Below are 22,392 nucleotides of genomic sequence, written 5' to 3'. Positions count from 1 at the left end.
CTTAACAACTTTGAATTAGGCCTGTTAGGAGATGAAACAACTTTTGAATTAGGTCATTGGAGATGGTCCCATGACATGGGAAAGGATGCTTGGGGAGATAGCTTTATGACATTTTTTGTTGAACCTACCACTGGATATGGGACTCTAGAACACAGTTCATAAGGAATGCTGCTGATTATAGTGTTATAAGACCCTGTGTGGCCAGACATATGATTGAATGTGGAGACATGCATGTCCTCTTGTGTTTCTTTTATTTTGCTTGTTAGAAACCAATAAGACATAATTTACAAAACAAAGTAGAGTTTTAACCTTCAGAGAGGAAATTTGTGGCAAGTGATTTCTTGGGAGAAATTCTAGGATTCGGGTCATACATTAACCCTCACATATCCCTGTACATGGGTTAGGGCACAGTTAAAATTTAGAAAGGGGGGGGGGGGGGGCGGAACCAGCTGCCTAACTGAACGGACGCATCCTGCAGGAGCTCCGGCTATACCGACAATTAAAAGAGGCTACAAACCCAGTTCAACACGAAAAACCCCACATAGGGGCGGGATACTTCCTACAACTACTATGGGGCGCAAATCAAAGAAATACCAGACAGAAAAGACTCCGACAACCGCAGACATCGGCGATCTCCTCTGGAGGCCCCAAAGCTCCACGAGACCTGTTATGGCGCCGGCCTCGGATGGGCCGTCATGCTCCTCCAGTGAAACATCCCTCACCGACCTGAGAGTGCTGGAGACACTGGCGAGAAGCAAGCAGGCTGTCACACCGACTAACTCAAACTCTGGGGCCCAGGTGACAGAAATAGCCCTAATGACCCTCTTGGATGAACTACGCCGTAATATTGCCACCGATATCTCCACATTCAGAGACAAAATCAACTGAGTGATTTCACAATGCAGAGGTGACCACAGCAGACTGGAGGCGGTGGAAGAACGTAAAGGTCCGCTGCCTTCCAGACACAGTTACCATGGCCGAAATACCTCACCTGATCTGGAGACTCCTGGCACAGTTGTTCCCCGCCAAACAAGCCAAACAGATGATGCTGGACGACTGCTGCAGGCTCCCAGTTCCACCTGCAGTGGCTACAGGAGTACACAGGGATGTTATAATATGCTTCCAAGCCGGTCCTGACAAACAGGCGTTCATACACATTTGAAGATCACCAGCTGATGTTCTATCCGGATCTTTCCAGGGCAACCCTAGACTGGAGAAGGACCTGAGAGACCCCTGACCGCAGCACTCACAAAAAGCAAGGTGCCTTACAGATGGGGAACACCAAGGGGTCTTCTGATTCCCCAAGATTCTGGGACACTGAAAGTGTTCGAGGATACAGAAATACCCGACATCCTACAGAAACTTGGGATACCAGCAACCACAGAGGGACCGCAGACATCAGTCCCGGGTACCCAGCCACGAACCTGGGACCCCTTGAGAGTCCGCCTGTTTGTCCCTGCCGCTCTGCGAGCGACCCAGCCACTACCACTATATACTGAACTGCCACAAACCACAAGCAGTGACACTACCCTATTTTTGTTTGATTTTTATACTGTTAGAACATTCCTTGAACTGTTTTATGCTACTTAGAACACTTTATTAATATTTTTTTCAAGCAGTAACGCAACCACACCGCACCAAACCTAAACCACTCAAAAGATTATCTCCCCTACCCTCATATACTCGCTGGCATAGGGAGTACTCTCCCTTTAATCCCCCCTCTACCCACTCACTCGCCTCTCTTATAACAACGCTGACATCAAGCGGAGTGAGTATCCCGACCCTCTTGCCAAACTGCGGGCCCGCACGTTCAATCTTACGAAATGCAAGAGGTACAAGACCTGTGACACCCTTTAATAATCAGCTACACTCTACACTATCTCACACAGGGACCGCAAGTCCAGTTCCAGCTGTTCCTACACACTTTACTATTCAATATAAAACATTTAAATTGTGCTAATACATGCTACAGTATGTCATACCACTGTTATATTCTGTCCACACCTGTTGTGCATGCAGCTATTGTTGTGGCACTGCCTGCTTATATGTTTAACCCCTTAAGGACCAAACTTAAGGGGTTAAAAGTGGAAAAAGTGGAATAAAAGTGAATCATGACATGTCACACATGTCATGGGTCCTTAAGGGGTCAAACTTGCACTTTCAAAAATAAAGAATAAAAAATAAATTAGAAAGGGAGAGGCTGAGAGAGAGTAATACCACAAGAATTTCGATTAAGCCCAACAAAATTAAGTTTTTTACATTGCTATGGTAACAAAGGTGATATATATGGGCCCATTGCATGAACTGGGTAATGTGACTATTTGCATACTGCACAGCAATAACTAAGCCAAAACTAATTGAAAAAAAGCAACTAGATACTTTTTCCAACTTTACCATTTTGCTAAAGTTTTCAAGTCACCCAATTTACCGATGTGGGGGATATTGGGGTCGTGGGGGAGGGATGGGGGAGTCAGAAGTAGCTATAGTGCCAGGAAAACAGCTTTGTATTCCTGGCACTATAGTATCCCTTTAAGTTTGAATTTCATTATTGGTTTAAAAATGGTGTGCCGTTCAGTTTATGTATATCGACTTTTGTCTGTTGCACTATGCTCGCATAATTTGTAGATTTTTTTTTTGTAAATCTGATTTTTATTTGTTCATGCTTATATATACAACCCCGAGATTCGCAGATCTCTGAAGAAATAGGAAGTTCAAAAACAATTATGTGGTGTATTCGAGAACTGGTATCAGGTAACGTATACAGTTATCTGGGCTTGCAGGCCCACCATATTGACGGACACGCAGGTCCCTTGTGGTATCTCCTTTTTTGAGTGTGATTTTTACGTTTACTTTATATATAAAAACTGAACAGTAAGTCTCGCAAGTTTCTTTAACCATAATGATTTCAATAAACATAAACTTATACCGTTTGTACATTGGGAAGGTTTCAAGATGTAAGCGGGCTTAGTAGACCGTAGGCTCTAGTTCTTGTTCGTCTCGTGAGTCCCGCGAACCTCAGGGAGTCATTGTGAAAGCTTATGTTGCCCATGTTGTGTCTCATAATTTGTAGTTTTATGATATCTGACTAATGTGTCACTTGTGTATTTTTGGCAACTGCAATGCACACTCAATAAAAATAGATTGACAAAATAAATTAATAAAATATTTGAGGTTCTACCCATTAAACAGTGATTTATTTTGACATGGCAAGTTTCTTGCAAAATTCAACACAAAAGTGCTAACTGAATAAAATCAGAAAATTGCTAGAATTTAAGTTGATTATAACTTCACAGCTCACGTATTAGTTAAAACTGATTGGAAACCACATGTTACATTTTACTGAAAAAGTAAATATAATTAAGATATATTATACACTTACATAATTTGTTTTAACAGCAGGTATCTTTTTTCTAAACCCATATCCTACTAAGTGTTGCACCCTATGAAAAATCCCAGTTTCTGTACTGATCAGATGTGATCGATGATTTCACAAAGACTTTTTGTTTTGCTCATTGCTCTTAAAAACAAAACACCACCAACAACAACAAAATAATTGTAAACATACAATAGTAGGTCTTCCTGTCTTTCTGACTGCTTGGTCTTTAATTCAATAAACTAATCATGATGACAACAGTTCAATAACCAGTTAGACATTTAGGGCTTAGCAAAAAATGCAGTCCATATAAAAGTGACCTCATCCAGCCTTTTCTATTAAAAGCGATTCAAAGGCTACTTAGTAAACAAACAAGTTTGGGTTTCCAGTGTCTAAACATCGACATCTCATCAGGAACCATGAGAAACGATGTGGACTGCTCTTCTCTTGAACCAGTCAACAGGCACTATTATACCGGTGTGTATTATCCGAAACCTTACCAACATAATTCTTCACCTCAGTTTAGGAGCTTCAATGGAGTCTATCACAGAATAAACTCTAAGCCTCATTTTACTGTCCACCGTGGACTAGACTTCTCTTCTAATAAGTTTATGTCCAGTCATGGAGATCCTGAGGAACATGTGCGTCCAAAGCATTCCCATTTTAACAATACAAGATGGAATGGATGGCATAACGATCGACTGAATGAAGATACAATTAGATTCAATGGGAAGGAAGCCATACAGCTCAATGGGAAAGAAACCATGCACTTGAATGGAAAGGAGACCATGCGTGTTCTGAACAATAGGTTGGCATCGTACATGACGGAAGTAGACTCATTGAAAGAGCACAATGCCCAGTTAGAGAAGACTATCCAAGACGAGTATCAGAAAAGTCAAGCTGATTCTTATCCGGATTACAGTGAGTTCTACAATATTGTCGGTAAAATCCAGACTAAGGTAACACAAACTACAATATTCTTTCTATCTGTGTGAGTTTGTTTATGTAAATGGTTATAGGGTATATGCTCATTTCAATGTGTATGTGTTAAATAGATATCATCTGTCAAGGCTGACAATACCAATTTAGTTCAGCAGATACACAGTGCATATTTGGCTGCAGAAAACTTCAGAAATAAGTAAGTTTGAAATTCTGTTATCATAAAAATATAGACAAAGTTATAAAGAATATATAAGAATATATAAGAATATTTTTCGTACAAATATTTTACATAGTTTTGCTAATTTTGTCAAAGACTTAGGTTGCATTCCAACCACTATAACCATTATCTGCTTTCCCAGAATAAGTAGTCAAGCCATTTAAAAACATTTTGACAACTTACCGGTTCCAAGACAGGTGTCCGTATAGTTGTATAGAAACTTGTGTAAATGTTAAAAATGTGTTAACAGATGTATATACTTTCTGAATTATATGGATGATGTGTTTTACAATACTATAGTTCATTTTAATATAAGATATAGAAAACAAAAAATAAAACATAAAAAAAATGTTTTTCATATTTTGCAAGATGTATTACTTATTTGAGTTTATTTAAGATGTTGGTTGTTGTAGATAGAGAAATAATTTTCAAAATTTAAATGGACATTCTAAACACTATCACTTCATCTCATTGAAGTGAGTATGGTGTCTGGAGTCCTCCAGCACCACCCCTTTCATTAACAGTTTAATATGAATAAGGGACCCCTAGTGCCTACAACCCAGCCTCCACCGGAGGAACAGCTAAGATAGAGATTACATTTCACTGTAATGATACCAATTCATTGTAGCAATGGTATTTTGGTTTAGACAATTCAGTTCCTAAGTAAATGCACCACAATTGGCAAATCAACATGCAGACCCTCATTACTTTAACAAAATAAATGAAATTGTATAGGTTGGTTGATATGAATCATTGGTATCTACTACTAGACTTCTTTCTTTCATTCTATAAACTCTGGGGAAATTGTACTCACTTTGCAAGTCATGAATGACCAATTCCAAAGAATTACTCTGTCTTCGTGTCTTGCCAATACACATGTAGTACAGAGCATGTCAATATCGTTTGTTTTTGTTAGCCATATCGCTTCATGTTTTCACTACACCATGAGTTTTGGTTACCTGAGAACCTACTTACAAACTGGAAAAAAAGCTGACCAATTCACATAAATATAATGTTTTTTTTTTGTTTTGTTTTCAGTAATTTTGCTCAGCATTATGTAAGTTGATTCTTGATTTAAAAAAAAAATCTCTGTGTTTCCTAAAGATATGACGAAGAGTCTAGAATGAAGACCAATGCAGAGGAAGATATCTATTGTATGCAGAGAATTCTCGAGGGAGTACAGATGGAAAGTCAAACCATGGATGCGGATATCGAGAATCTCTTACAATTAATTGCACATTTAAACAGCGAGCATGAGGAGGTATGTTGAAAGCTTTGAATAGGGAAATAACATCGGTGTGCATTTTAATGATTACTATATACAAAGGTAACCTGGCTCCTTTTTTTTGGTAGAGAAGACAACCAGTAGAAGCTTAGCAAAGACAAATGTCTGTGACAAATCTAACTACTCTTTAATATTGTCCAAAAAACAGGAAATCAAAAGGACTACTTAGTGTGGACAGCCTACAATAGTAGAAAAGAAGCAAATATAAACCAAAAAATATATATTTTACCTAAAGAAAAAGAGTTGCACCTTGTCACATACACACACCTGTATATATAGACACATCTGGGTCGTCTATAACTGTTGGTGGTACTAATTTCTTTGAAATTACAGTTAATTGTGTTGCTACTACCAAGCTATGTTGAGCTCAAGACTAGTTAAAATGAATATGTAGTGTGTTTCAACAAATAAATAATTTAACAGAAATGGTGATACACATACCATTTTATTATAGTTTGTGATGGCAATTAAATTTGAACGTTTACATATTTGACCACTATTCATTGACATTGACAGTTGTTTCTTCATTTGCATCATGCAATTGATTATTGTGTGAGTAACTATTTATTGAACAGACAACATTACCACTAATTTGAATGTTTTTTTTTAATTGGTTTGAAAAGGCAATAAAAAGCCTATTGAATCTTTATGAACATTACACAGGACAAATTGATGGACAGCTAAATGGGCCATTGAGCAAGTCACCCTCTGTGATTCTACATGGGAAGAATGCTGTGATTTTAAGAGATAATATATATATATATAAAATGTATAGTACTTATGTAGTAGTGGTTAAATTATTTTTACAAAGACTGTTAAATATTTTATAGAAATAACTTGCATCACAAGGATAATAGATCATCTTGTCCACTGGTATAAAAATTACAAAACTTTAGCATGATATGCTTTTCAGTAATACATGTTTACATTACTGCCTAGTAAAACCTTTAGTGACAGTCACTCAGATCGCCACTAAAAGTGATTTCTGGGTCAGTGCTGCTGTGTGCAGCACTGCCGTTCTGTATCTCCATGCTCTGTATGGAAACACTAAACACTCCCCATAGAGATGCATTGATGCATTGAAGAGATGCTGATTGGTGCAGCATTTTGCCGTGCATGCCCAAAACCCTCCCAATACTTTCCTATGCAAAAGCATTGGAATGGCTGAGATTGTCAAATTTGACGATCTCAGCCATGGAGGTGGCGTGAAGTGAGGCCAGCCATGGTGAGAGCGGTGTGGTGCTTGGAAAAAGGTAAGTAAAATACCATTTCAAAAGGAGGCAAAGGGGGCGGACATCTAAAGAGTGATTTTACCACTATACATTTTTGCGTTCCTGACATTAAGTATACAGCGTAACTGAAGACATTTTAAAAGTAATTCCAGAGTCTCTTTAAATATTGAACTCAATTACTGAATCAAAGTTTACAAGCTGCTAAATTTTAACATTTTAATGATATCTTCTTTCGGGAAGGAGGTAAATCGTCTTGCCGTTCAGCTGGGAGTCAAAGTCAATGTGGCAATGGATGTAGCACCAACTATGGATTTAACCGAAGCTTTGTCGGAAATTCGAGAGGAATATGAAAGTCTTTTAGAGAGGAACCTAAAGGAGGCTGAGGACATCTTCCGTTCAACAGTAAACCAATTCATCTGATTTGCATAATTTCTCATTTTATATTTGCTCAATATTTCAAGAGATGCAGTTCTTCACTAAATACTGAACTGCGATTAATTAACAACTGCATTACATAATTGAGGCAAGAAGTGCTGTTTTGGAAGTACTCTCCAGCTCAGCTATAGTCGTAACCTGGTGTAAAATACAGTAATGTCACTCACAAATGGCGGCCAGTAAGAGAGTCCCTTTAAATACCATTCAATGGGAGAACTAAATAAGGGATCTAAAAGCTAATTCCTAGGTCTCCGATACTTGGTAAGGTCTACTAATTTCCCACTAGGCATACTACAGTAATAATTTTTCGGTCATCATGGTGGTCATAATGAAGTTACCAATACTATATAAACCTCTGTTATTCTTCAAATGCACTACATATTTTTAACACTCTTTAGTCTCTCTAAAACCAATTTCATTTTAGTTTTTTAAAGAATGAGTGGGGATGTTTATAGTCTTACCTCTCGTTATGGCTCATCAACAGTTAGAAAGCTTCAGGCTGGTTACCCCCTGGAAAATGGGCAGGTTAACAAATGGGTACTGAGAATTCATCACTGTATTCTACCATCTGCAAAAATCAAAATTACTCTTCATAATGAGATCCTTATTATTATTTACATAATTAAATGTTTTGGTCGTACATGCCTGTGCAAAGATAAGCAGTCTGAGGAAGAGTCTTCTTAAACAATAAAGTAGAACACAGTTGCTAAATCCAATGCAAGAAGGTACACAACGATTGAGGTAAGATTATACTCAAATCATCCAAAAAAAAGTCCAAAAGGTCAGGGCAGGCATCCTAGTTTCAAAGTCTAAATCTGAATGAATGAAAACATGAATGAAAAGTGCCATAGCGGTGATTATGGTTTTTGCTTACCTCCATTGTACCGTTTTTTACGGGACCAGACTTACATTTAAAGTCCTTCCCACAATGCTGGTAGGTTTATGTCAATGTTCTGCATAGGGCATGAAAACTGCACACAAGTAATAACTGCAGAGTGTAGAGTATGATTGTTATATGCTGAACATTGGAAATGGACAAAGAGGGGAACTTTAATTTTAGGGGTGTGAGTGTGGCCTGGGGTGGGGCTGTTCTGAGAAATTTTAGGCGACTTACTAATACTTATTTATGCAACTAAAATGTAATTTAGAACAAGAACAATGTATCTTATTTACACAGACTGATTTCCAAGCACAAAAATGTGAGTATAATTGCTGTGGAGCTCTGTTATACACTCAGATACACCAGCAATAAGCAGATCCTACAATAGAGAGGTAGATGATTTTGGGCCCAAAATAGGGACAGTCCCTCTTAAATAGGGACACTTGGTAGGTTTAAAAACCCTTTACATACTCACCCGATTCCAGCACCTATCTCCTCCAACGTCATTAGTCAGGGGTCTTAATGCTCATGTACGGTGAGCACTGCAAGCGCATTAGGCCCTCCCCATAGGAAAGTATGGCTTCAATACCTTCCTATGGGGATTTAACAGAAAGTGTAATGACGTCCAGCATTAATTAGGTGCCAAAAGTCGCCTAGCAAGTATGATATGCCTCTAATGGCTTTCTAATTGACAGCCACTAGAGGCAGTATTAGTCCTGCAAGGTAATCATTTCTCTAAAACTGCAATGATTTACATTGCAGGACTAAGGGGGACAGGAACACTGCACTCAAACCACTTCAATGAGCGGAAGTGGTGTGGGTGCCTTTAGTGTCCCTTTAACTGTGGAATTTTGACAGCTCAGTTATTAGTTTTTAATAGTTTATTAGCTTGTTTCAAAGCTAGTATTTGGGATGGAGTAAATTCATACATTCAGTTGATAACATTTTCCCATGGTCCTTGTATTGCAGCATTCAGAGTTGGAGCACAGGCTATTTTCTGGTAAAGAAGAATTGGAGGAATTGAAGGAAGAAATGATTGACCTGAAGCACACAGCACACGCTATGGAGATAAAACTACAGACGCAACTCCAAATGGTATGTTTCTGGATTTTTATTATTTCATGCAAATGCTTATTGTTGTTTGTACCAGATTTCCATTAGTGTATACGGACTATCTAGACAAATATCTCTTGCTATGATCTTTATTAACTCCTTCAATACCATAATTGAGTATAAACGTTTTTATTTTTATGTATTTTGCAGTATAAAATCTTGTTCATAAAGCCTTACTCATCCTCAATCAGCCAGCCTGTAGAGCAGTGATGGCTAACCTGGACACCATAAATTGTTTCTGGACTACATTTCCCATGATGCTCAGCTAGCTTTTAGAGTCTTTTAGAGTCCAGAAACAATTTATGGTGTCCAGGTTAGCCATCACTGCTGAAGAGGAACTAATTTCTCTGGCCGAAGACTCTAGTCATTTATATAATGAATGTAAGTTGCTAAAAATGTCTACTCAACCCCTTTCAAACAGTACAGGAAGTGTGACTGGCTGATACCATTCTTACAGTCAAGGAGGGGGAGGAGTGAATGGGCTCTACCATTTCACTGTCAGCATTACATTAGCAGTTCAGAATTGATAAAGATTTCTATAGCAGTTTTAAATACCTTTATATTAGAAAGATATGATTTAATAGTATTTACTGTATGTGGGCAATATGTTCAAATGCAGACATTATTTTTGTTTATATATTTATTTGTCATTTCTTTAAAATCGTGGTTTCCATGAGCCACCCACCTCCACCTCTACACATTCATCATGAAGCTGTCATCATTGTCATCATCTTATTGTACAATTTACTTTGATTTGTTTGATTTAGAAATCGGTTCTCGAGACAAGTCTTGAAGAGACATTCGAGAATAACTCTGTGCAGCTCACAGAGCTTCAAAGTGACATAGACTCCTTGCAAAGTCAACTGGAAGACATCCTAATGTATATGAAAGATCAAGACCAAAAGTATGGGATTCTCAGTGACCAGAAAACGTTCTTGGAGATGGAGATTGCTTCTTACAGACACCTGATTGAAGGATCTGGGTATGTATAACACACTGTATTTCAAGTGCTATAACAAAAAAATGGATCATTCCTTGGGATATAAAACCCGTGCCCTCAGCTTGGAGCCGACATTGAGTTTTAGAGACATCGTCTACTGTTTTGTCAAACTTGTAGAGATTTTGCTGGCTTGAGGTTTTTAGACAGGGTGATTAACTAAAGTGAGAATTTGTGGTGAATTATAAATTGAATTTCAAATTTGAGGTGAAAATAGCCGAATTGGAAAATCTTTCTAAGTCAGCTTTGTTTTCGATTACCACTCGGACCTTAAATTTGAAATTCACTAAGAATTCAATTTGAATCCTCACTTTATTAAATAACTAATTAATGCTACACTCACAAACTTATTTTACTCATCATGTAATCCTTTTCTAAACACATTAAAATTAAAATTGCATTATTTGTTTTCTTATCCAACTAATTATTACAGCTCAGTTACTGCAAATTTCAGTAGATGTCCTATGTGGGCCAAATTATCCTGTTAAAATCAATAATTCATTCTGTTTCAAAACACATATACTTTACCCACAGCTCTGCACAAACAAATAAATCCTTACACTGAATTCACAAATCCTTTAGGGTTAGGTTAATTACTATTATTATTATTATTATTATTATTATTGCCATTTATATAGCGCCAACAGATTCCGTAGCGCTTTACAATATTTTGAGAGGGGGGGATGCAACAATAAATAAGACAATTACAAGAAAACTTACAGGAATAATAGGTTGAAGAGGACCCTGCTCAAATGAGCTTACAGTCTATAGGAGGTGGGGTATTAGAAACATTAGGATAGGAAATATCAAGTAGGAGTGAAGCAGAGCTGGAGGAGAGAGCAAAGCACTATCCCATAGGAGAGCAAGAGACAGGTATGTAAGGGAGAGATTACTCTGGGAGGCCATACGCTTTCCTGAAGAGATGGGATTTAAGGCCCTTCTTAAATGATTGAAGACTAGGGGAGAGTCTGATGGCAGTAGGCAAGTTATTCCATAGGAGAGGAGCCGCCCGTGAGAAGTCCTGCAAGCGTGAGTTGGCCGTACGGGTGCGAGCAGCGGTCAGGAGGTGGTCGCGGGCAGAGCGGAGGGTACGAGGAGGGGCATACCTCTGGATCAGTGAAGAGATATAAGAGGGGCTGGAATTGTTCAGTGCTTTAAATGTATGGGTTAGCACTTTGAATTGACTCCTATAGGATACAGGGAGCCAATGTAAGGACTGGCAGAGGGGCGAGGTGTGAGAGGACCGACTGGATAGGAAAAGCAGTCTAGCTGCAGCATTCATTACAGACTGTAGCGGGGCAGTACGGCTTTTGGGGAGACCAATCAGGAGAGGGTTACAGTAATCCATGCAGGAAATTACTAGAGCATGGACAAGCTCCTTGGTAGCATCTTGCGTAAGAAAGGGGCGGATGCGGGCTATGTTTTTGAGTTGGAACCTACAGGACTTGGCAACAAACTGGATGTGAGACTCAAAGGTGAGACCAGAGTCAAGTATGACGCCAAGACAGCGCGCTTGTAGGGATGGACTTATGTGGATATCACTGACTTGAAGGGAGAGTGAGAGAGGAGGATCAGTATTAGGAGGAGGAAAGACAAGGAGTTCAGTTTTAGAGAGGTTAAGTTTGAGAAAGCGTGACGACATCCAGTCAGAGATGGAAGAGAGGCAAGCAGTGACACGTTGCAGGACGTTAATGAAGTCCTAACACTAACACAAAACCTTAAAAACAAATCTAAGCTAAATTAATATTTTCTAATTTTACGCCCATTATTACTCACTATGCTCTGGCAGAGACCATTAATAGTTCCAATTTTTTTGGTTTCTATACATATCTACAGTTAATACTTACGGAACTTTATTAGGGGCACTAACTAATTCTTTCCGAAATTTTTTATAGTCTCCATTCCCTCAGCTCCATAAAAATATGTTTGAAGGTTTCTCCAAAAGAGTTTATCCTATCTCACAACCGTGCTTCCCAAGTCTTTTAAAAGATATAATCTAGTGTTAGGAATGCAAATGCTAGAGAGTTATACTGTTTCGTTAGAATCGGGGGGGGGGAGAGGGGGGGGGGGACTTGTGCGCATGCAACAAATAAAGAAGAATAGTTAAAGAACAGGCCGAGGTCAAGGGAGTACGGAATAGTGATAATTTAGGTAAGCATGGCAAGGTCAGGGTTGGAGAGATCAGAGAGGTCAAAAGCAAAATTGTGCATATTTCCCCAGTGAAATATAGTGGCATTTATTTAATATTAGGTGCTGAGTTGCTATGTCTTTAAGATATTTACTAAGGATTGCGTTATAGGATGTTTAGAGAGTGTAGTCTATCTTGGATTTGGATAAGTTGTCATCGATCTACTATTTGATTTTATATTTGTACATCTTGAAAAAAAGCTAAGCTTAAAAGTAGAAGGAACAGGCTTGCTTTATTTTCAATTTTCGTTTTTATTTTTCAGATTTGTTTTTGTATATTGTTTAGAATGTGGATCCTATTTGCTTTCAATTTGGTCAGTACCTGTTACTATGGTGACTGTGTACACATTTATGCTTTGACGCATTCACATGGTTGTGTATTTGGTTGTCACGTGTTTGTGTCTTGCGTAATTAAGTGGCTTTGCCCCGATTCTTCTTTGCCCTTTGCTTGCCTTTTTTTGGTGGAATCTTTAGTCCCGTCCCGTGACGCATGCACGTCTCGCATCATCAAATGCACTCTAGATGCACTCTTGCCTGGTTTAAGGGTGCGTTTGACGTCATTGTCTCTTTGAGGTCGGTTCAGCCTTTGGCTATCAGGATTCCGATTCTGAACATGTGGAAATAATTCAGTAAGTGTGTTTTGTAATGAAAATTATTAACCCCTTAAGGACCAAACTTCTGGAATAAAATGGAATCACGACGTGTCAGACATGTCATGTGTCCTTAAGGGGTTAAAGGGACACTCCACTGCCCAAATACAAAATACATAAAAATCGATGTTTACTAAAAACACCCCAAATGAAAGCATGCATGCATTAAATTATACAATTTCTCACTGAGGTTAAATCTAAAAACAGCTTGCAAAACCTGAAGTTTGTCTGAAGTCTTTGCAAGTCCTCCCCTTCTTATCCCCACCCAGACTTTCTGTGGCAGTCCAATCAAAGACTTCCCAGGGCAGCTCAATGAGAGATTTCCGCAAGGCAGGTGCTCTGGGCATCTGCTGCCTCTTGAGTTTAGCTCCACTGAGCTAACCAAACCAGGAAGTAACAGACCCTGTTGTCTGCTTGAAAGCCAAGGGTGTGTAACCATTTTAAACTTATAAAAGTGTCAATTTCAATTGAAATCTGCATTTTTTGCAACATGAAAAAAGAGGACACGCTATTCATGCATACAGCTTTTCAGCAAGCTAAAGTGCTTTAGAAGGCCTCGAGTGACCCTTTAATTGTTTTGCTTATATATACTGTATTGATGCACTGTGGCGTCAGCTTTATAAATACCTAATTTGAGGTCTAAACATTGCTGTTGTTACTTTATACACTGATCTTCATTAAACCTGCCATCTAACTACTCTTGAGTGCATTAAACGTTTTTTCTTTCTTAAAAAATAAAGAAAATAAAGAAAATGAATAATCAGAGAAAAATAACACAATGCACTCCAGGGCTATAACACACCATGACAGTGCACATGCCTCCTGGTGGACTGAGATTATATAGGCCTAACATCTGACATCATCGGAACAAAATCAGAACATCCTAAATGTCAACGCTGGAGAGGAACCCTACCAGGGACATTCTGGTTATATAAGGTGGTACAGTTTCAGCATTCCATATAATTATCACGGCGTTGACTTATAGAAAGATAGTTGTGTCGTTTTCAGTGCTGGAATGGTGCACTGAGTCATTATTGTAGTGATAATCTGAGAGTCCTACATCAAAGTCCAAGATGGAATTATGCACAGCATTATAACGAGTAGGTCAATGACGATGATTAGAGGTGATCACCCTGACATTAGTTAAGCATATTCTGTATGCTGTAAATTGCTTATATTTTTACATTGTATAGCGTACTGGAATTTATGACTATATATGATTTATTATATCAATGTAAAAAATCTTTTTTTTTTTTTTTCAGTGAACCAACTGACAGCTATCATAGATCAGTAGGACATGACGGTAAGTTTGTATTCAAGCAATGCCAGACCACTCGTAAAGCAAATAAATGTTCCAATACATCTTATTGTAGCAAAAAAAAAAAAAAAATTGCTATCATATTTTATAGTAAAACCTAGCTGCTAATCAGGCACAACTTTTGCCATTGCAGGGGTTTAGAAAATACAGATATTACAAGCCAATCACCATTTGTACAACTCAGAACATATATAGGTTTAGTATCATCCTGGACCATTGGGAAGTTTAAAGGGACACTATAGTCACCAGAACAACTACAGTTTATTGGATTTGTTTTGGTGAGTATAATCATTCCCTTCAGTCTTTTTGCAGTAAACACTGTCTTTTCAGAGAAAATGCAGTGTTTACATAACAGCCTAGGAATACCTCCACTGGCCACTCCTCAGATGGCTGCTAGAGGTGCATCCTGGGGCAGTGCTGCACAGTGTGACTGACATTCAGCATCTCGATCCTCTGCATGCAGACACTGAACTTTCCACATAGAGGTGCATTGATTCAATTCATCTCTATGAAGAGATGCTGATTGGCCAGGGCTGTATTTGGCTTGTGCTGGCTCTGCTCCTGATTGGCCTGCTTGACAAGCTCAGCCAATTCAATGCTTTCGTATGAAAGCAGATCATGGGCAGAAACAGCATCTGCAGACTGGAATAAAGGTAAGATTTTACTATACAGTGAGGGAAACAAGTATTTGATCCCCTGCTGATTTTGAAACTTTGCCCCTGACAAAGAAAGGATCAGTCTATAATTTTAATGGTAGTTGTATTTTAACAGTGAGAAACAGAATAACAACAAAAACAACAAAAAAATTCAGAAAAAAATTGGTAATACACTACGCCATGAAGGACAGCGCCTTCAAGGTCCTCCTGCTCAAGAAAGCACATATTCAGGCCTGTCTGAAATTTGCCAATGAACATCTAAATGATTCAGAGGAGAACTAGGTGAAAGTGTTGTGGTCAGATGAGATCAAAATCAAGCTCTTTGGCATCAACTCAACTCGCCATGCTTGGAGGAGGAGGAATGCTGTCTGTGAACCCAAGAACACAATCCCCACCCCAATTACTCAAAACACACAGCGAAGGCAACAAAGGAGTGGCTCAAGAAGAAGCACATTAAGGTCCTGGAGTGGCTTAGCCAGTCTCCAGACCTTACTTCGATAGAAAATCTGTGGTGGGAGCTGTAGGTTCGAGTTGCCAAACGTCAGCCTCAAAACCTTAAAGGAGTACTTCAGTCACCAAAACAACTTTAGCATAATGAAGCAGTTTTAGTGTTTAGATAATACCTCTGAAGTTGCACTGCTCCGTTCACTGCCATTTAGGAGTTAAATCATTTATTTTGTTTATGCAGTCCTAGCCACCCCAACCCTGGCTGTGATTGACAGCCTTCATGAAAAAAAAATGGGTTCACTTTCAATCAGATGTTACTTACTTTAAAAGTTTTCATCTCCTGCTCTGTAAATTGAACTTTAATTACATACAGGAGGCTCCTGCATGGTGTTTTTTTTTTAACATTTTAGGGTCAGAAATACATGTTTGTTTTCCTGACTCTATAGTGTTTCTTTAATTACTTGAAATAAGCATAAATAGCTATTCATACGTTAATTATTATATTCCTACACCACAACATGTATCTGTTTATTTATTAATTTCTGTAAGCAGAAAACCAAAATATAAATGAATCAAGAAGGATGAGCTTAAATTACACCCCACTAAATTCTATCAAACTGCTCATACAAGATGTTATTTAATAGAAGTGAAACATTAAACTGTAAAATGTCACTGATATTGTACATGTAATTTACTAAATCCTTAATTTTTAGATATTTCTGTAGATAATTTTTTTGTTTTCTTTAAATCTTTATGAGTTACTGGTATCCAAATATTTGTTTTGTTTTAGAATCCAATGAAGACAAATGAGCGAATATTCTGGACATCGGATAATGAATACCAGAAAATATATCAAACCCTATGCCTGAAGCTTTGACAAGTCCTCCTATGTTTGAAAATGATTTCAATATCTACCTTCTTTTATTCCCTAAATCCTGCCTTATCCTTTGAAAAATTGAGATGGAATTTTGTATGTGTCAAATCCAATGATTTTGAAAGAAATGCATATATTTTAAAAGACATAAGTATTGTCTCTATTCTTAGACTCGTGTAACGTATTCTTTGGCCACCAGATGTTTGGTGAGAAGTGTTGAGATGGATTTTTTTCTCTGCTACCAATGAACAATTGATAGCTTATTGGTTGTGCTTTTACTATACATGTCTCAGTATTAGACCAGATGTAAAGAATTACACTTTTATCTGTGGATACAGTACTGACATTTTCTTAGTTTTACAGTGAGGCATTTGATGTAATTTCTGGACATGTACCTGACCTTTCACTTAGATTGTGTCTAAAGGGATACCCTAAGCAACAAAACATTTTTAGCTTAATGAAGCAGTTTTAGTGTATAGATCACACTGCTCACATATCTGCCATTTAGGAAATACATTATTCAGCCCTAGCCACATCTCCCCTGGCTGTCTCCTACACAGCCTACAAAAAAAAATGGTTTTATTTTCAATTAGGTGTGAGAGTACAATGTGTTTACTTTAGACGTTTTTATCTTCTGCTTTTTTAAATTGAACTTTAATCACACACATGTGGCCCCTGCGGGCTCTTGCACGCTATTAACAGTGCTGGACATAAGAAATTCAAAATTAAACAGACTGTGCAATAAAGGATGTTTAAATATTAGATCTCTCTTTACAGGAAATGTGTAGGCAGACTGTGTAGGTCCCACGCAGGGAGGCGTGACTAGGGCTGCTTAAACAAAGTGATAGTAACATCCCCTGGATTGGGGCAAAAGGTAACATCCCCAGGACATATTTGGAAACCAGAGTAATCTGAATTTACCTTTTCTGGTTAAATACTCTGTTATTATTATTTAAAGTGGCATTGTCACGGTATGGGACCTTTTGCATCGCCATTGGCTGGGGAAGAAGGGGAAGGAGAGTTCTACTTATCTGAGCCTGTCATTTGCGGGTACAGTCATCTTCCTCTGGCAGGTCCTCTTCAGTTCTTGGTGCTTTAGAACCAGCAGCCGATGTCACTGCTGTCCTGTTGCTCTTGTGCAAGAGTACAGCATTGAGTTCTATAGAGGATCCCATAAGACAGCAGGATCCTCCAGGGAGCCAATTCCCCGCAGCTGTCACTGATGATGGATGGGGGGTTTGACACTTCTAGAGGGCCAGTCATGCTTATTTCCTACTTTGTCTTGTATTTTTAGTTAGAGATAGATAAAAAAATGAAAAAAAGGAAGACAGAGTAGGAAAGAGGAAGAGAAGAGGAAGGGATTAGGAAACGGTAAGTACAGCATGACAGTCACACTTTAACTCCTAAATGGCAGAGAATTGAGCAGTGAGACTGCAGAGGCATGATCTATACACCAAACTTGCTTCATTAAGTTTAAATTGTTTTGGTGCCTTTAGTATCTCTTTAACACATGATGTCTGTAACTGCACAATATGTTGCATGAAACACAACTCTTTTATGGAACATAATTGGAGAATGTTTTGCCCCATGGCCCAATTTACTGTTGGTGTCATTTATAAATTGGTAGCTTGGATCCACTGCCTCGCAGAAAACATGATAAGTGTTTCAATAAAGAGAGTGGACAGTATCCTAATGGGAGCTTAGATCTCCAAGAGCAGAGCTCACTAATGTTCACACAACATATCGCTTTGGCCACTGCTTAATCTATCTATGACGGGGCAGGCAACCTTTGGCACTCCAGATGTTGTGGACTACATCTTCCCTGATGCTTTGCCAGCATTTCCTCTTTAAAAGCAGATGGGAGATGTAGTCTGCAACATCTGGAGTGACGATGGTTGCCTATCCCTGCTCTATGATGTCAGATTTCATTGCTTTATGCGTACATCGAACTAACTAGCACTAAACATGTTTCACATGATTACCCTTATCTTGTAAAAGTGTCTTTCACACATTCTGTTAGTCGTGTTGTCTAGTAATATATTATGGTTTGACCCATATGTAATTATGTTATTGTACTAGCTTAGAGTAAGAAAATACTCATGAATTGGTAATATTGCATTTCAGAAGTAATCATGGCGGTGGACAACGATGATTAGTACTGACTTTCTGGTTTTCATGAAAATGCTTTCAATATGATCATTTCCTTTTCTTGGTTAATAAATCGCTTCCTAACTTTTCCACACTGTTGTCACACCTGGACCGTTACTTATTTTCACATTTCTTGTGTGTGTAAACACTAGTGAAATTCAATTTAACTGAACAACCCAGACCCTAAATCCAATCCCGAGTGTATAATATTTTAGAGGCATACTGAAAAGAATTACAGTGGGGAATAGCACTAATCACTGTAGAAAAAAATAACAACCCTTTAACTTGGGCAAACATAATTTTATAATTCAACATGAATCCAACATTAGCAATACAAACATCTATTCCTAACCTTAGAGTATATTCTCAGTAATTTAGATTTAGCCCACCCCCTTAACATGTTAAATAAATTAAATATTTATTCACCTTTTATCTCCCGCTGTGCTGGTTTCACTGTGGCCACCACTAGGATCTCGCTAAGATCATCAATAATGATGACCTCAACCAATTTACTGTGTCTCAAAGAAAATCATAGGGTAGCCTACTGTGCATGGGGATCGATTGCTGGGCTGGGCCAATCAGCATCTACTCATAAAGATGCACTCTACTAATACACCTCTATGGGGAGATTAATCAGTGTTTGGTGTCATCATGGTGGGCACACGTGGGTCCTGTAAACATTGCAGGACAGCAATGGGGAAGCACAAGAGTGATATCAGGTAAAGGGTGTTCTTACCAACTCAAAGTAAATAGTGCTCTTTCACAAAAAAATTGTAGTATTTACAAACAAAAGGGCGTACGGACAGGTGCTTTGCACCAAAGCCACTACTTTAAGATGTAGTGGTTCTGGTGCTGAGATTGCCCTTTTAAAACCAAAGAACCACTGGCAATGATGACAATAAAATGCGTTTACACTTTTTATGTACTATGACCTATGAAATTGTGATGAATGTGCAGACCACCTCAACATATTAAAATATAGAATATTATGTTGAGATTTAAGCAGGCACACTTTTTAAGCTGATCAAACACTATAATCATCACCAAAAAAACACATCTCTCCATTACCAGGATTTGATTTATTAATCAATTTAATTACAAAAAAGTTTGAATTGACAAAAATGGCTACAAATTTATTTACTTATTGTATAGTTTCTCAAATTAACAAATACTGGCTAATATTAATCTAGGAACTAATATTCATATGTGTTTTAATTTAATATTTGCTTGTGTTTTTTTTTTTTTCTTTGCTACAAAATTATTAATGATAATACTGATTCACACACTTGCATCACAGGGATATATAGACACAATATAGTTGGTGATCGTTCGCGATTCGCTAATGAATGTTAAGGTATATCTCTGATGCAATTATCAGTAAGATCAACATTCCTCTTGGTGATGTATGGCACTTTCAAACATAGCTCTACCATCAACAACTTAATTACAAAGTAAAATGGCACCCATTATAGATGGGCACTCCATATCATGATATACTAATTTAGGCTAACAAGTTTCAATAGTCTACATGTGCTTAATAATTCCCAGATTTTACTAGTAACATGACGTAAAGTCATGATTTTATTAAAGACACGGAGGCGAGTATTATGCATATCTCTTTCTTTATTTCCTCAGCAGCAAAGATAGAGGAATATAAATATTATCAAAAATGAAAGAAAAAACTGTACAGGCATAACAGGTAGCCAATCACATAACGGAGGAAGTAGCTATATAAGTCCTGTGTCTCCCACAATCCCCCTCTTTCTTGCGAAACCGAAGACCAGGTAAGATAAACGATGTCCCACTTGATCCAAACAGGAAACGGGAAACAAAACGATAACTTCAAGCTAAAAAAGATAGAGAAATATGGTAATTTCCAAACTCAAAACTGTAGACTTACCAAACATAAACGTGAGGGATCTACATGAAACAGGATTCTGAAATAGAAAAATATATAAGATTAGAAATCAATATAAAACTGTCAAATCATCTAAGCATGATAAAAACTACACGATACAAAACATGAACTCAATACAGACCCAATTGACAACATACTTGTATAGCATCGAAGCATCACTAATCCCAAATCCACACCGGGAGGGTGGGAGGGAATAATACTCGCCTCCGTGTCTTTAATAAAATCATGACTTTACGTCATGTTACTAGTAAAATCTGGGAATTTTATTAAAGACACGGAGGCTCCTATTATGCAAGTTCAAAGCTGTGCTATCACCTGAGATGCGACGTGTTCAATTGGTCTGAAATAGAAGTCTCTGAAGGTCGACTCTCGGGACCAGTCCGCTGCGCGCATGATGTCCTCCAGGCGGCAACCAACTGTGGATGCCTTCGAAGCCATAGCACCCCGTACAGAATGAGGCGTAAAGACAGACGTGTCTATACCCGCTAGGGATAAAAGCCAACGAATCCAACGCGCTAGCGTCGGAGTCGAAACTGGGCGATGAGGAGCCTTAAACGAAATGAATAGGGGATGGCGTTCAGGTGAACGCAACGTACGTGTAGCCTCTAGATAGGCCTTCAAACAATCCACCGGACAGAGTGCCGGACATAACGTGAATCTAGGATATACGAAGGATTTGGACGCCGACTTAGTTCTCCTAGATATGGTGAAAGTAACGCCATCCGGCGTAAACACAAAGGCACCCCAATCAAGAGCCCTAACATCGGAGACTCTCTTACAAGAGACCAGGCAAAACAGCATAACCATCTTGGAGGATAGTTGTTTAAGAGTCAAGTCCTGGTTAGGGTACCACTCCGACAGGAACCGCAACATAATGTTGACGTCCCAAAATGTCGAAAACCGCGACCTAGGCGGACGGACGAAGCGAATACCCTTGAGAAGACGGCATACAAAAGGATGTTTGCCGACGGGTAAACCTTCCAAACCACCATGACCGGCCGATATGGCCGATCGAAAAACATTGATAGTCCTGTACGCCTTGCCTGAGTCGAACAGGGCTGTGAGAAACCCCAGGATCAAATGGAGAGGGGCAGATACGGGATCCATTGCCCGTTCCACGCACCAATCAGACCAAGACTTCCATGCAGCTCGGTAAGCTGATCGCGTGCCCGGAGCCCAGGCGTTATCGAGGAGCAAGAGAGTTGACTGCGGAACGTCAGGGACAAGCCAGCGTCCCCTGAAAGGAACCATGCTACTAGGGGCAACTGGTGCTGGAGCACCAATTCGTGCGAGTTCCCATCCGGATCCAGAAGGAGGTTCTGAAGGTTCGGCAACAGACGAGGGAAGTCTATGGACAACTCCATCAAACGAGGGAACCACGGACGGGATCTCCACAGAGGGGTGATCCGAGCCAGACAACAGTCGTGACGAACCAGCTTCGAGATCGTACGAGCGATCATGTTGAATGGGGGAAAAGCATACAGGTGGCCTGGAGGCCATTCTTGAAGAAAGGCATCCGTCGCCACTGCCGCCGGGTCCGGTCTCCAACTGTAGAACTTCGGCAACTGAGTGTTCAGTCGAGATGCGAACAGGTCCATCTCGAACCGACCCCACAGCCTGGTTAAGCCTTGGAAGACCGAGGCGTGCAAACGCCAGTCTCCTGAGTCTCTCAAATGTCTGGAGTTCCAATCCGCACCTGAATTGTCCAGACCCGGAATAT

The 22,392-nt window shown here is 39.0% G+C and overlaps 1 protein-coding gene across 1 annotated transcript; it reads left to right on the top strand.

Annotated features, from left to right (window-relative positions):
- Positions 1 to 3,792: 3,792 nt before the first annotated feature.
- LOC134566178 (keratin, type I cytoskeletal 17-like) lies at positions 3,793 to 16,821 on the top strand. Its single transcript, XM_063425881.1, has 7 exons — positions 3,793 to 4,332; positions 4,429 to 4,511; positions 5,637 to 5,793; positions 7,290 to 7,451; positions 9,334 to 9,459; positions 10,245 to 10,459; positions 16,523 to 16,821. Exons 1-7 carry the CDS (start codon positions 3,793 to 3,795, stop codon positions 16,530 to 16,532), a joined length of 1,293 nt encoding a protein of 430 aa, XP_063281951.1. The 3' UTR covers positions 16,533 to 16,821.
- Positions 16,822 to 22,392: the final 5,571 nt, after the last annotated feature.

The sequence above is a fragment of the Pelobates fuscus genome, chromosome 6 (genome assembly GCF_036172605.1).
Source record: "Pelobates fuscus isolate aPelFus1 chromosome 6, aPelFus1.pri, whole genome shotgun sequence".
NCBI classification, from domain to species: Eukaryota; Metazoa; Chordata; class Amphibia; order Anura; family Pelobatidae; genus Pelobates; species Pelobates fuscus.
Note: the sequence above shows the minus strand (reverse complement) of the source record. Positions and strands in the feature narration are given on the sequence as shown.

Excerpts from the sequence above, each read along its gene's own strand:
- LOC134566178 (XM_063425881.1), top strand. The coding sequence starts at position 3,793 with ATGAGAAACGATGTGGACTGCTCTTCTCTTGAACCAGTCAACAGGCAC. Across the intron at positions 4,333-4,428 it reads TCGGTAAAATCCAGACTAAG|ATATCATCTGTCAAGGCTGA; the intron begins GTAACACAAACT and ends TGTGTTAAATAG. Across the intron at positions 7,452-9,333 it reads AGGACATCTTCCGTTCAACA|CATTCAGAGTTGGAGCACAG; the intron begins GTAAACCAATTC and ends CTTGTATTGCAG.